The sequence below is a fragment of the Oryctolagus cuniculus genome, chromosome 5 (assembly GCF_051225735.1).
Source record: "Oryctolagus cuniculus isolate XC-2025 breed Fujian yellow rabbit chromosome 5, ASM5122573v1, whole genome shotgun sequence".
Taxonomy (NCBI): domain Eukaryota; kingdom Metazoa; phylum Chordata; class Mammalia; order Lagomorpha; family Leporidae; genus Oryctolagus; species Oryctolagus cuniculus.
The window spans coordinates 64,881,714-64,895,016 of record NC_142871.1 but is presented as its reverse complement, the minus strand read 5'-3'; the positions used below and the strand labels follow the sequence as shown (position 1 = coordinate 64,895,016).

Genomic DNA, 13,303 nt, shown 5'->3' with positions numbered 1-13,303 from the left:
GATCCGGGGTAGGGGTGGGGTGTATGCAAGGGTGACATAGTCATTAGCAGACACCTGGATGGAGCGAGGGAGTGAGTGAGGCAAACAAAGTTCCAGGGACAGAGGATACCAAGTGCAGAGTTCTCAGAGGAATGATCTTGACATATTCAAGATGGGCAAAGAGGCCACTGTAGGAATAACTCAGCAGCAGAGGCACAGGGCAACAGATATCAGAGGCAGGGACCAGAGGAGTAGAACTTGGTAAGATTACATCCATTCTGGGTGGGATGGACAGCACCAGAAAGCTTAGATCAGGGAACTGCCGTGCTATTTATGTTTTAAGAGGCACACTGTACTTTGAAGAGTGAAGGGGAATAAGGATGGGAACAGGGAGACCAGTTAGAAGGTTGCTGTAATCGTCAGGTGAGACATGATGGTTGCTTGGACTGATGCGGTAGCAGTGAGGGGGAAATAAGTAGATTTATTCAGGGTGTATTTTAAGGCAGACTCATCAGGATTCACTAGTGAATATTTTATGGGTGAGAAGGGGAGAGGAATTAAGGATGACTTAATTTTAGGACCACGTGACTAGGTTGCGTTTATTAAGATGGGAAAGAACGGAAGGGGCACAAGTTTGGGGAGGAGTCCAGAGTTAGGCTTGGCCCGCCCCTCTCCCATCGCACGACTGCATGGATGGCACGCCTGAGATGAATGAGCGTCCGGTAGTTTGTTGGGCACTGGGTTTGGCAGTCAGGGGAGAGGTTACTATTGGGGATGGCACATGGACAGTGCTTTACAAGGTGCAGGCCGAGCTCATGAGCTGTGTGCAGCTAGAGAAAGAGGACCCAGGCCTGAGCCCCCAGACGTTTCAACATTCGGGGCCTAAGTCAAGAGGAGAAGAACCAAAGGACACTGAAACAGGGGAGGAGGGGGAGTGTTCAGTGTCCAGGGAGCAGAGTGAGTCAAGCACGAACCCGGGTGTGACCCACCGTGGGGCGCTCGGAGGGCAAGCCAGGCATCAGCCAGCTCGGGCAGCTTGTTCCCCCAGCTCTGTTTTCTCAGGGTGGCTGAGCCTTCCTCTTTGCAGCTTCCAAGTGTTACACTGCATGATCATCTTTGTCTTCTCTTGGGGAGGTTCCTAAAGGTTAGAGAGTGGGTCCTGCTCCTCCCACAACATGTGATATCATAATAGGTACGCATTAAATGATTGAATAAGTGAATCATGTGGAATTCTATAAACTCTAATGAAAAATTAGCAATTAGAGTTGTTTTTTTCTAAGTGATTTATTTACTTATTTTGAAAGTTATAGAAAGAGAGGGAGAGGGGCTGGCACTGTGGTGCAGCGGGTTAATGCTCTGGCCTGAAGCGCTGGCATCCCATATGGGCACTGGTTCTAGTCCTGACTGCTCCTCTTCCGACCCAGCTCTCTGCTATGGCCTGGAAAAGCAGTAGAAGATGGCCCAAGTCCTTGGGCCCCTGCACCCGCGTGGGAGACCCAGAAGAAGCTCCTGGCTCCTGGCTTTGGATCGGCGCAGCTCCAGCCGTTGCACCCATCTAGAGTGAACCATCAGATGGAAGACCTCTCTTTCTCTCTCTGTGTGTGTAACTCTGACCTTAGAATAAATAAATAAACCTTAAAAAAAAAAAAAAGAAAAGAAATAGAGGGAGAGAAAGAAATCTATCTGTTGGCTCACTCCCTGTATGGCAGCAACACTGGGCCAGGCTGAAGCTCCAAGCTTCTTCTGGATCTCCCACATGGATAGCAGGGGCCCATACAGTTGGGCCATCTTCCATTACTTTTCCCAGGCCATCTGCAGGGAGCTGGATCAGAAGTGGAGCAAGTGGGATATCGACTGGTGCCCACGTGGGATGCTGGCATTGCAGGCAGTGCTTTACCCACTATGCCATGGTGCTGGCCCCTAGAGTTGGTTTTACTGAGATATTCTGTATGTTCTCTTTTAAGACTGCTGTGCGGGGTTTGTGCTGCCTAGAATGAACGCTGTCTACCATACATCTGAGTTGGACTACTGCTTTTCACAACCATTTGCCGTTTCTATTTCTGTGCTCAACATCTAGTGGACTGTGCAGTCCCTACTACTTAGCTTTCAGCGGAGTTGCTCCCAGCTTTAACTTTAAAAGGATTTGTTGTTGTTATGTTGTTTTGTTTTTACATTTTTATTTGAGGAGGAGGGACGAGAAGAGAAAGAGACATACACAGAGAGTTCCCATCAACTGGTTCACTCCCCAAATGTCCTCAAATGCCGAGTCTAGGCCAGATTAAAGCCAGGAGCCAGAACTCAACCTGGGTCTCCCATGTGGGTAACAGGGCCTGACAACCCGCGCCATCATCTGCTGCCTCCCGGTGTGCGCACTAACATGAAGCGATCTCACCTTGTAACTGCTGGAGGGCCCAGTGATACCTGCAGAGGTCATCAATAACTGTCACACTTGAGTATCAGTGTCATTACAGTACATCAGAAACTTCAGGTAACTTGGTATTTCATATTACATGACTGCTCGGTGCTGCGGCTCACTAGGCTAACCCTCCGCCTGTGGCGCCAGCACACCGGGTTCTAGTCCTGGTTGGGGTGCTGGATTCTGTCCCGGTTGCTCCTCTTCCAGTCCAGTTCTCTGCTCTGGCCCTGGAAGGCAGTGGAGGATGGCCTAAGTGCTTGGGCCATGCACCCCATGGGAGACCAGGAGGAAGTACCTGGCTCCTGGCTTCAGATCAGTGCAGCACGCTGGCCATGGCAGCCATTTGGGGGGTGAACCAACGGAAGGAAGACCTTTCTCTCTGTCTCTCTAACTCTGCCTGTCAAAAAAAAAAAAAAAAAAAAAAAGAAAAAAGAAAAAACAAAAAAACCAACTCATATTACATGGCAATACATTTTAAAACAATGACAAAAGGAGCCACAGAAATACAGGCACCAGAAATGATGAAAATTCTTCAGGGAGATGTGGTTGAGATGGCATACCCAGAAAAGGTTGCTAGTCAGGGCATGACAGTTTTCCCTTGGCCTGCACAAAACCATGTGGATCAAATAGAGTTTATAGGTCAATGAGTTACCCTGCAAAAGAAAGCTAACAACCAAGAGTCTGAGTAACACGAATACCAAAACCCAACTTTCAGTTGTAAGCTTTCGACATAACTCATCTGGAAAATATGCACCGGACAATACAAAAAGGCGAAGTCATCACATCCCCAACAGGTACAGCATCCAACAAGAGGTCAGGAACGCCTGCTGCATGTGCAGGGCCACAGAGAAGAGCATTTGTGCAGTCAGTCCTCTTGGCTTTGCTCTTTCCCGGATTACTTTCATAGATTGCCATATTTCAGCTCCATGGCTCTCTGGCTACATTTTTATGGAGACTCCCTGGGAGCAAATGCTCACCTTGGATTCCTACTGACTCGCATCCCAAAGGCCTGATGAGGGTTTCTCGCTGATCCACTGGCCGCTAGACCTAGCTTTTAGGTTTGGGAAGGATGTTTTCTAAGGACTTGCACACTGGGACCTTCTGGAGGAAGGAATGCGCAGACTAGAGACACTCTGGAGATGAGTCAGAAGCTTGAGAGCTTCTTACAAAAAGCCCGAGTCATCAGAGAGGGAGGAATAAGCTTTCTGCCATAAACTCTAAGTTCTTAGATCTAACCATTCCATGCAGCCTTTCCCGAGCTAGAGCTCAATAGGCTGTTGTGATACTAGGACAGGAAAAGATCCGACAGTCAAGAAAGCTTAGAACATGCTGCATTAAATAGTGCCCGATTTTTGGAAGCCATAGAAGCAAGCAACACACAAAGCACTCATTTATGAAAAGGTCAGAGTTAATAAATACCTCCAGATGGCTGGTGAGAATCGCTCCAGTTTTGGGGGCTGATCAGAGTGATGTTGAAACACAAGATATGTACTGCGGTCTACGCTACAACTAAAATGAACATGGACTGACGCAAAGGACCTGATCCGCAGTGGTTCCTACTGAAAGTAGCTGGTTTGAGTAAGCAACTCTCCAGCAGAGATGCCAACCTGAGCCGCACTGTTATGTTCATCTCTAAATGACAAAGTTCTTCCTATTTTTACAGCTGGTATTTTTAACAGGAAAAACTACTACCAAGTCTGTTTTATTTGAGAGAACGAGCTCTCAGCTGCTGGTGAGCTTGGACCCTGGCTGGGGCTGAAGCTGGAAGCTCAATGCAGTCTCCCCTAGTGGGCAGTAGGAACTCATTACTTGAGCTGTCTGCAGACCCCGCAATCAGCAGCCAGAGGAGGGGATCAAAGCCAGGCGCTCCAATGTAGGACACTGGCATCTTACCCTGTCTTCAATGTCAGGCCAAACACTTGTCCCTGCCACTGATTTTAAAGTGTTATTATGTTTCATTTTTGACACATTTGCTAAGCACTAACTATATGCCAGATCCTCCCTGAAGACCCATGGAAAACAATGAAAAAAGCCTGGTTGTATTATATTTATCCATGTGATGTGGGGGTGGGCAAGCTACTGAAGAGGGAAGACAAACTAATCAGTTTCACAGGAATCAACCGAAATGGCAAAGCCCACTGAGACAGGCAGTCTTGAGCTTTGTCTAGCTCACTGCTTTTTAAGCACATTCTCTGCGACAGATGTGGTTAAGAATCTGAAAAGCTAGGTAGTTAATAAAGCACCTAAGGATCTCGAATCTGAGTCTCCCACTCCATGGTTACGCTAGGCCCACCAGATTTCACAGCACCATTACATTCGCTGCTCAGTGTGGAGAATCAACTTTGCAACCCAGCAAATGAATTTTTGAATTACTTACTTTTGTGCCATTATAAAGAAATTTTAAGTCAGGGGTACGCATTTGGCTTAAAGTTAAGGACACCTGCATCCCACATCAGAGTACCTGGGTTCCATCTCTGGCTCTGGTTCTCGATTGCAGCTTCCTGCTTATGCAGGGCCAGGAAGGCAATGGTGATGGCCCAAGCAGTTGGGTTCCTGCCACACAGGCGGGAGACTGACACTCAGTTCTTGGCTCCTGCCTTCTGCCTTGGCCCAGCCAGGACTCTGAAAATGCCTAGCCATTGGGGGCAGATGAGGACTGAACCGGTGACTAGGAATTCTATTTGTCTCTCAAATAAATAACAAAACAAAACAAACAAACAAACAAAAAAACCCACAAGTCAAACTATCTTAAGCCATGGGCAATCTGTAATTACAAAGAGTCATTTAATCTCAAATGATCTGAAAAGATACAAGCCTCTCTGTTCTTTTTGCCACCTTGTAACTTGGAATATTTTCAGACAAGGAGATGAATCTATCACTTAAGATCTTGTGTAACCAATCTCAAAAGGGACAAGTAGGTATTGTGACTGATCCATTCCAGAGACTGGCCACAGATTCCTAAATATGGTTGGTTTTTCCCTATCACTTCCCAAGATTCTTTGCTTGGATATAACTATGTTATCACATTGAACAGGAAACCCAATTCACTTCATTCTAAAGTTTGACTATCATTCTCTTATTTTCTGATAGGAACAAAATTCCTAAAAATTTAAAAGTTGTTCAGTCTATTAAAAAATATATACCCTATAAGGATAACAATGAAAAGGTACTGTCACACAGTATCAAATTTCATACATTCTTTTAGAAAATGATCAATCTAGTTTCTAGTGAATGGGATAAACCTAACAAGACTAGTGCACTAAATGGATTCACGTCACACTCTATTGGAATATGGTCTAAGTAATCACCCAGTAAGTGAACACTGGTGGGTCAACTTTGTTGAATTCTGATCAAGTTACTTCAGGTCTGTAGATACACAAATGGAAATGACAGTGCTCATCAACTCAACTCTACCCATGATGAGAACTGAGGTCAGCCAAATGATAACCAAGCAATGATTTACTTTATCTAGTCTGAACTTACTCCCTCCTAGCTAAATAACAATTGTTACTATCCTAGAGGATCACTACTTATCAAGGATGAACTAAACAGGCATATTGAGATTTGTGGTGCTCTCCTTTATTCCTCATCCTTTCTGTATGCTGTTTTATTTGAGGCAGAGAGACAGAGTCCCCATCCAGGGCTCACTCCCCCAGAAGCCTACAAGGGCTGAGACTGGATGTGGACAAAGCCAGGAGCAGGGAGCTCAATGCAAGTCTGCCACACAGGTGACAGGATCCCAACTAGTTGAGAGATTGATATTGCATCACAGGGTACACGACAGCAGGAAGCTGGAGCCAGGTCTCCAACTCAGGTGCTGCCAACGTGAGACGCAGGCAGCTTCACTGCCATGACAGACACCCACCCCTCCTCCTACATCATTTTTTTTTCTCTTAGCAACTTTTAAGACAGGTTCAAGATGAAGGAAATTTTAATGACCTCTCTCCCAACAGGTAATTTGTTTTATATAAATTTCATTTTCAACTTCTAGAAATAAAGATGCAACATTTACTTCATTTTTTAAAATAAACCATAAAATTTAAATAGTCAACTAAAAAGAAACGAAAATAGATTTTTTTTAGCAGAAAATTTCTAGTTTTTATTCTTCTGGGGTAGTAGAGGCTTAATTTGCCTGCGATCAGAATAATTACAATGCTGGTGTAATGTTCAAGTGAAAAAAAAAAAAAAGAAAATTTACTTTCAAATCTGGAGGAAACGCTCAGTCGCTCACTCCAGCCCCCTGCAAAGACCTCCCACTGGGGGTCGTCAGTGACCACAAGTTCTCCCTCATCACTTAGCAACCTCTGGCATCTCGGCTCTTCTGTTTGCCAAGGCTAGCATCAGTCTGTCAAAACATAAAGGGGGAAAATCCCTACACCCCCAGAGACCTGAGCACTTTTAATGTGAACAATCAGATTCAGACCAGCCTCTTTTGCAAAACTACAAGTCAGTGGATTTTTCTTTACGTAACTCAAATATTGCTATTTTTCCTACCTTTACTAAAATGGCACTTACGTTTACGTTGGCTGATGTTTTTTTCTGCTTGCTTCTATTTTTCTATAATTGATACCTTATGTTATTTCTTTTGATTTCCATCCCAGAATATTTCATCTTTGGGCAATGTGATCTCATCCTGTGTGTAAATTTGCTCCTAATCAGTAGTAATCACAAAAAGGAAAAAAGCAAGGAAGCAATGAGCACTAGTAGCAGGATCTTTCTTCAACATTCATATAATTTTTTATAAGAAAAACATTCATTTTCATTATGGAATCCAAAACCATTATTGTATGATAGTGTAAGTCTTTCAGCATTCAAACTGCTCAACATTCAGCATGGACAGCAAGCCAGCTTACGAGGAACCACATCAGAAGCACAGGGAGGTTCGGCTGGTAGAAGCCCAGCAGCTGAGTGAGAAAGTGCCGCAGACTTGCCTTCCATCGTGTAAGAGCGCCAGGAACTCCTGGGTATTTTTGGTGATGTTAAAGGAAAGAAACGGCACTGCCAGTCAGGAGACAGGTAATCCTTAGACTGTGTGCGAGACTGGCTGCCAGGGGACCACAGGGACATAGAAGACCTGGAGCCAATGAAAAACACTCGTCTGGAAAGGAATGGGTTTCCTCCCCAAAATGCAAAGTGCTCTCATACAGATGCTTAGCATACTAAGATTTGACAAGTTTTTACAGTGATGAAACAGCAGAGAGAGACAGTTACATTATTTATACCGTTAGTGTGTAAAGACACAGATTTTACGACTAGCAGCAGGAAGTTCTCTGACAGCTCCTGAGACAAGCTACCCTCATGCCCTGGATCCAGCCCATGCCACTGATGACTTGTGAAAATGGTAACACATACAAGTAAAAATGACCTGCTGTACGTGAGTCAGAAAGTAGTTGAAAAGTGACAAAATCGTATGTTATTAAATGACAAAACATATTTAGAGGTTTTATTTAAAAATCTCTCACTGTTCATTATCAAAGTTACAAGATTGTTTGCATACCAAGAGACAGACTGTAAACATAGGAAATTTTCATTAAGGAAAGATGGGTTTACTGTAATTTGATCTTTTACAAAAAATTACTGCAAGTTATTGATAACAGAATTTCTCTTTTACTTTCTTAAGTCTAATTCTCTTGAAAATTAAACCAATGTTTCCACTCTCTGGAGCTAAAGTTCAACCATGGTCACCTTAGGAAATACCCCTGTTTGTTTGTTAATCAGAAATACACATCGAGTGGCACACATTTCCATTTTCTTCTCAGGCCCAAGGTTTCAGCTTCATGAAGCTTTACAAGCAGACAGAGGGCCTGCAGGGGTCCTCTGAGGGCCTTCCTGTCGCAGCTGAGGTTTCATGACGACAGTGGAGGAAAGCAGTGATGATGCAGAGTCAGAGCAGCCCGACCGCCTTATCTCTCAGGGAATCTTTTTCCTGTTTGGCTCACAGCAGCCAAGTGTTTCTGGTCAGGGTGCCTCCACCGAACCTGATTGCAGCAGAAGGGTGACATGCTCCGGTCAGCTCAGGGTGATTCCGTTCAGGCAAAACGGTTGATCCTTCAATCTGTCGGCTGTGGGATGATACTAATATGAAGAAAGTTATCCGGGTAGCTCAGATGCTCACTCAGCCACTGGAGAGGCGTTTCCAACATTGGCTCAATTCCATGAATCATCACTTGATTCTTTTTTCCCCCATCTATTCCAAGAAAAAAAACCAGCAATAATTAATAAGAGCCAAAATAGCTGGAGAAAAAAATAATCTGTTGGCCTTCTGAGATTTCTTAAATGAATTAAATGGATTTTTAAACTGGTGTCCTCCCCGACAGAGGAAGCGGAACCGTGGACATGGAGAAAGTTCAAATGTTGCAATATGTATCACCCAGAACAGAAACCTGAGGCTTACATGAATTCTGATAAAAATTCTGTTGCTATATGTGAAAGTATTCATTCTTTCTTAATTACTGTGCTTACCTAAGATTGACGTTAATGAAACCACAGTGGAGAAAACAAGCCCACTGTACCCACTGACCACAATTTGATTTAGCTACAAATTAAATACTGTGAAGTATGGCTATCAAAAGTTGACAGGTGTATGAAGTAGGTCCACATGGTTTGAAAGCATACAAGAGAATGTGACTAGAAACCATCAAGAGTCAGATCAAGATTTGAGAAGATGTTTCGATAAATCAGATGGGAACTTTGGTTGATTATTAATGATGTCCAACTACATTTGTGTATTAAGAACTTTTAGAGATAACAGAATAACTGTTAAAGTTTTAATCAGATGCAAAACAAACAGTCCGACTTAGGGGATCCTGTTTTACAGTCATGAAACCTCACTGATTTTTGCTAAGGCCCAATAAATTAGATTAAAAAGGTGCTGCAACTCCTATTGCTCTTTCAAATCCAAGCTTTATTAAATATTAATGACTGATTTTGTGCTTTTCATGGTTTTGGTAAGATGTATTAACAAGCTTCAGCAGAAACACTCTTGATTATAATAAGAAAACAAAGCAAAGCCAAATTCCATAAAATACAAGTAAGCAGCAAGAACCTTTGTAATACCCCTTTAGTGAAATTCTTGCCTTTTAGGTTTCCAACAGTGTGTAATCTTCTCAGCTTTCTGGAGACCGAAGATCACAGTGAACAGGGAATTAATGGACTCTCAAAGGGGAAAGCACTCCTCTTGTGAATCTTAGCTTTCTAAGGTCTGGGCAAACTGGACTGATGACGTACGGTGACAACGGCTTGTTGGTCACCTGAAACTAGAAACCCTCAGAAGAAATATCTAAATGTCCTGTTAAGAGGCAGCACGGCCCGGGGAGGTGACAGTTAAGGGAGGATACCAAAACACTACAGAGGTGACTGAAGACTGCCAAAACAAACATCTGACACACACACCAATTTTGAACATAATCAAAGAAAATGTTCCAAACAGACCCCTAATCACTATGTCACAGTTCAGAACAATTGCAGAAAAAGACCTTGTAATACTAATAATCTAAAAATGGTTTTGTTGCTTGAGCTTTCTGCCAATCTTGGCTGCATCTTTACAAACACATTCTTATGTATTTGAAGGCAGAGAGGGGTGGGGGGTGGGGACAGGCTGGTTGATTTCTGATCTGCTGGTTCACTCCCTGAATGCACACAACAGCCAGGGCTGAGCCAGACCAACTGAACCCAAGTACTTGATCTATCGTCTGCTTCCTCTCAGGGAACACAGAAGCAGGAAGCTGGGACAGAGTGGAGACAAGGCTTGAACCCAGGCACTCTGATATGGGGACCAGGCATCCCAAGTGGCATCTTAACCACTAGCCATACTCCTGTCCCCACATTTTTTTTAAAAAAAGATTTATTTATTTAAAGTCAGAGTTACAGAGAGAAGGAGAGGCAGAGAGAAAGAGAGAGAGAGGGAAGGAGGGAGGGAGAGAGGGAGGGAGAAAGAGAAGGAGAGAGAGAGAGAGAAAGAGAGGTCTTCCATCTGCTGCTTCACTCTCCAGATGGCCACAATGGCCGGAGCTGCGCCGATCCAAAGCCAGGAGCCAGGAGCTTCTTCTGGGTCTCCCACATGGGTGCAGGGGCCCAAGGACTTGGGCCTGCTGTCCCAGGCCATAGCAGAGAGCTGGATCGGAAGTGGAGCAGCTGGCACTGCAGGAGGCAGCTTTACCCACTACGTCACAAAGCTGGCCCCTGCCCCACACTTTTTAATACAGTTGTGATTCCAGGGTTAATAAATTGACTATTTTTCATAGTAATGCCATGAATAACATGAAGATAAAAGCAAGCTATATACAGAAGACTGGAGAAAGCATGGCTTTAAAATTTGGAAGATTTTTTTTTTTTTTTTTTGACAGGCAGAGAGGACAGTGAGAGAGAGAGAGACAGAGAGAAAGGTCTTCCTTTTGCCGTTGGTTCACCCTCCAATGGCTGCCGCACTGCGCTGATCCAATGGCAGGAGCCAGGTACTTCTCCTGGTCTCCCATGGAGTGCAGGGCCCAAGCACTTGGGCCATCCTCCACTGCCCTCCCGGGCCACAGCAGAGAGCTGGCCTGGAAGAGGGGCAACCAGGACAGAATCCGGCGCCCCAACTGGGACTAGAACCCGGTGTGCCGGCGCCGCAAGGCGGAGGATTAGCCTAGTGAGCCGCGGCACTGGCCGGGAAGATTTTTTTTAAATGTTCATATTTGAATGATTAAATCTGGAATGATTCATTCTTTGTTAAATTCTAGATTATCAGGGTTTTACTGTATTAAACTTTTCTTAGAATACTTGAAAATATTTCCATTGTAGTTCTCCTCATATTCTTATATATTTCTTTGAAACATTTTAATATTCTCAGAATTTCCCTCCTACTTAGCACTGAGTCAAAAATGAAACAGTAGTAATAGAAAAGTTCCTTATCTGTCAAGTTTTTCCTTAAGCCAGAGTCACCTTTGGATACAGTAGAAAAAAGTACTTAAAACTCATACCCAAAATACCGAGCTCTGTGGCACTGTAGTGTAGCAGGTTAAGCCACTGCCTGCAGCGCTGGCATCCCAAATAGGCACTGGATTGAGTCCTGGCTGCTCCACTTCCCGTACAGCTCCCTGCTAATGTGCCTGGGAAAGCAGTGTCATGATGGCCCAAGTGCTTGGGCCTCTGCACCCACGTGGGAGACCCAGAAGCTCTGGGCTCCTGGTTTCAGTCTGGCCCTGGCCTGGTCATTGTGATCATTTTGGTAGTAAACCAGTGGATGGAAGATCTTTCTTCCTCTCTTTCCTTCTCTGTGACTCTGCCTTTCAAATAAGTAAAATAAACCTTTAAAACAAAATCAAACAAACAAAATACTGTGCCCCAAACAATTAAACACAGGGGCAAATACAATAGGGTAGACAGTACCCTGACACACCAGTGCTCGAAAGCAAGCGACTGACTCCGTTCTAACACCAGGATCATTGGGGTCTCTGAGCTGTACAGCACAAGCTGGAGAATTTGGGCACTGCTCAAATGCTGAGCAACAAACCTCATAAATCACATTATCAGACCTAAATACACAGCACTGACTCTCTGGTTTAGAAGTCAGGGGCCACTTTCAAGCTGTAACATAAGTGTCATTAAATAAACCCACAACTAAGAAAGACGATCTAGGCTTGACACATCCCCAGCACAATGCTTTGCAGCACTAGGCATGCTATTTTGTCACTGCCAACATTTGTCCAAGATATTTCACCCGTATTTATTTTTGTTTGTTTTCTGATTCCTGCTAACAACATAACTGTAGAGAGAGACAGAGTCTAAGAATGGGACAGAAGTCCCCTGGAATTAAAACCTTAAGTTTCTCCCCTGCTCATTAGTGTGTCCCCTGGGCCTTGGCATGATCCCTGACATGGTAATAGGTCAAATGTTTTTTTTTTTTATACCTTGAATAATTTTGCTGCTGATAGAATATACTGCCAAAATTCATGTCTAGAGAATAGTTTCTGATAACAATTCATGTTCTGGAGACAAGCTCTACCAGTAAAGACTGCTCTGGTTATTAACACAAGCAAACAAAGTAAAAAATGTTTCCAGATAAGCCAAGAGGTAAATATACTATCACCTTAACTCATGGTAACATAAATGATGGGGCATTTTGGCAATCAGGACTAGCAAAAGGGAACAGTGAGAAATTAGTAATGCTTCCTTTTCCTAAGAGTAGAAAGGAAATACCTCATGACACTGCTCGAGGAAATCATGTTTTTGGTGAATATGTCTTTTTGTAAAATGGGAATCTAGAACTTAATACTTGGAATGAGAAATATACCATTACAAAGCAAATGACTCAGGAGAAAAATACATTCTTGTATACCTCCTCAACTCAGGATTTTAGATAGAGTTAGTCTGAAGCTTTAAATTGGGCAAACTCATTTGAGACCACAGTCAAATGCGCTGGTCTCTAAGGTCTTATTTTATCCAGGTTACTTTTTTGAGAAAAATTTTTATCTAAGTTCATATTTATATATCTTCTAAAACCACAGATAAATTCTTTCATAGTGCCATAGTATACTTACCAAAATGAAAACCTTTACATTGACATATTATTATGATATAATTCACAAATTTACCAACTATCCCATAATATTTGTTTCTCCAGTCCAGGATCCAGTCTAGGATTACCTGGATCCATCTGAAATGCTGTAACAAAACAGCTGAGAACAGAAAATTCTCTCCCTAGGTTCTGGGGGTTGGGCAGCCCCAGACCCAGTGTGGCACTGACTTTGGGCCTTCCTGCTGCATAAGGGAAGAGAGTGAACTCGGCCCTACAACCCTTTTCCGTGGGGAGATCAAAACACTCGTGACCTAAACACCTCACAGAAGACCCCACCTCCCAGGGCACTGCCGCACTGGGGATTGTTTCCATCCCATCAATTTGGGGGGCACATTCAAACCCCAGCAAGG

The 13,303-nt window shown here is 43.8% G+C and overlaps 1 protein-coding gene across 24 annotated transcripts in view; it reads right to left on the bottom strand.

Annotated features, from left to right (window-relative positions):
* The window catches only part of ATG5 (autophagy related 5), a 189,024-nt gene that overhangs the window by 26,528 nt on the left and 149,193 nt on the right, over positions 1-13,303 (bottom strand). For 15 of the 24 annotated variants that reach the window (XR_016233818.1, XR_016233815.1, XR_016233817.1 and 12 more), the window contains one exon: positions 7,812-8,582. The exons of the other annotated variants lie outside the window; for them this stretch is intronic. Coding sequence is in view for 12 of the 15 variants with exons in the window: in XM_089332798.1 (XP_089188924.1) it covers positions 8,446-8,582 (137 nt within the window). In the remaining 3 variants the exon portion in view is untranslated. Of the gene's footprint in view, positions 1-7,811; positions 8,583-13,303 lie in introns of those variants that run through there. 24 annotated transcript variants of the gene reach the window in all.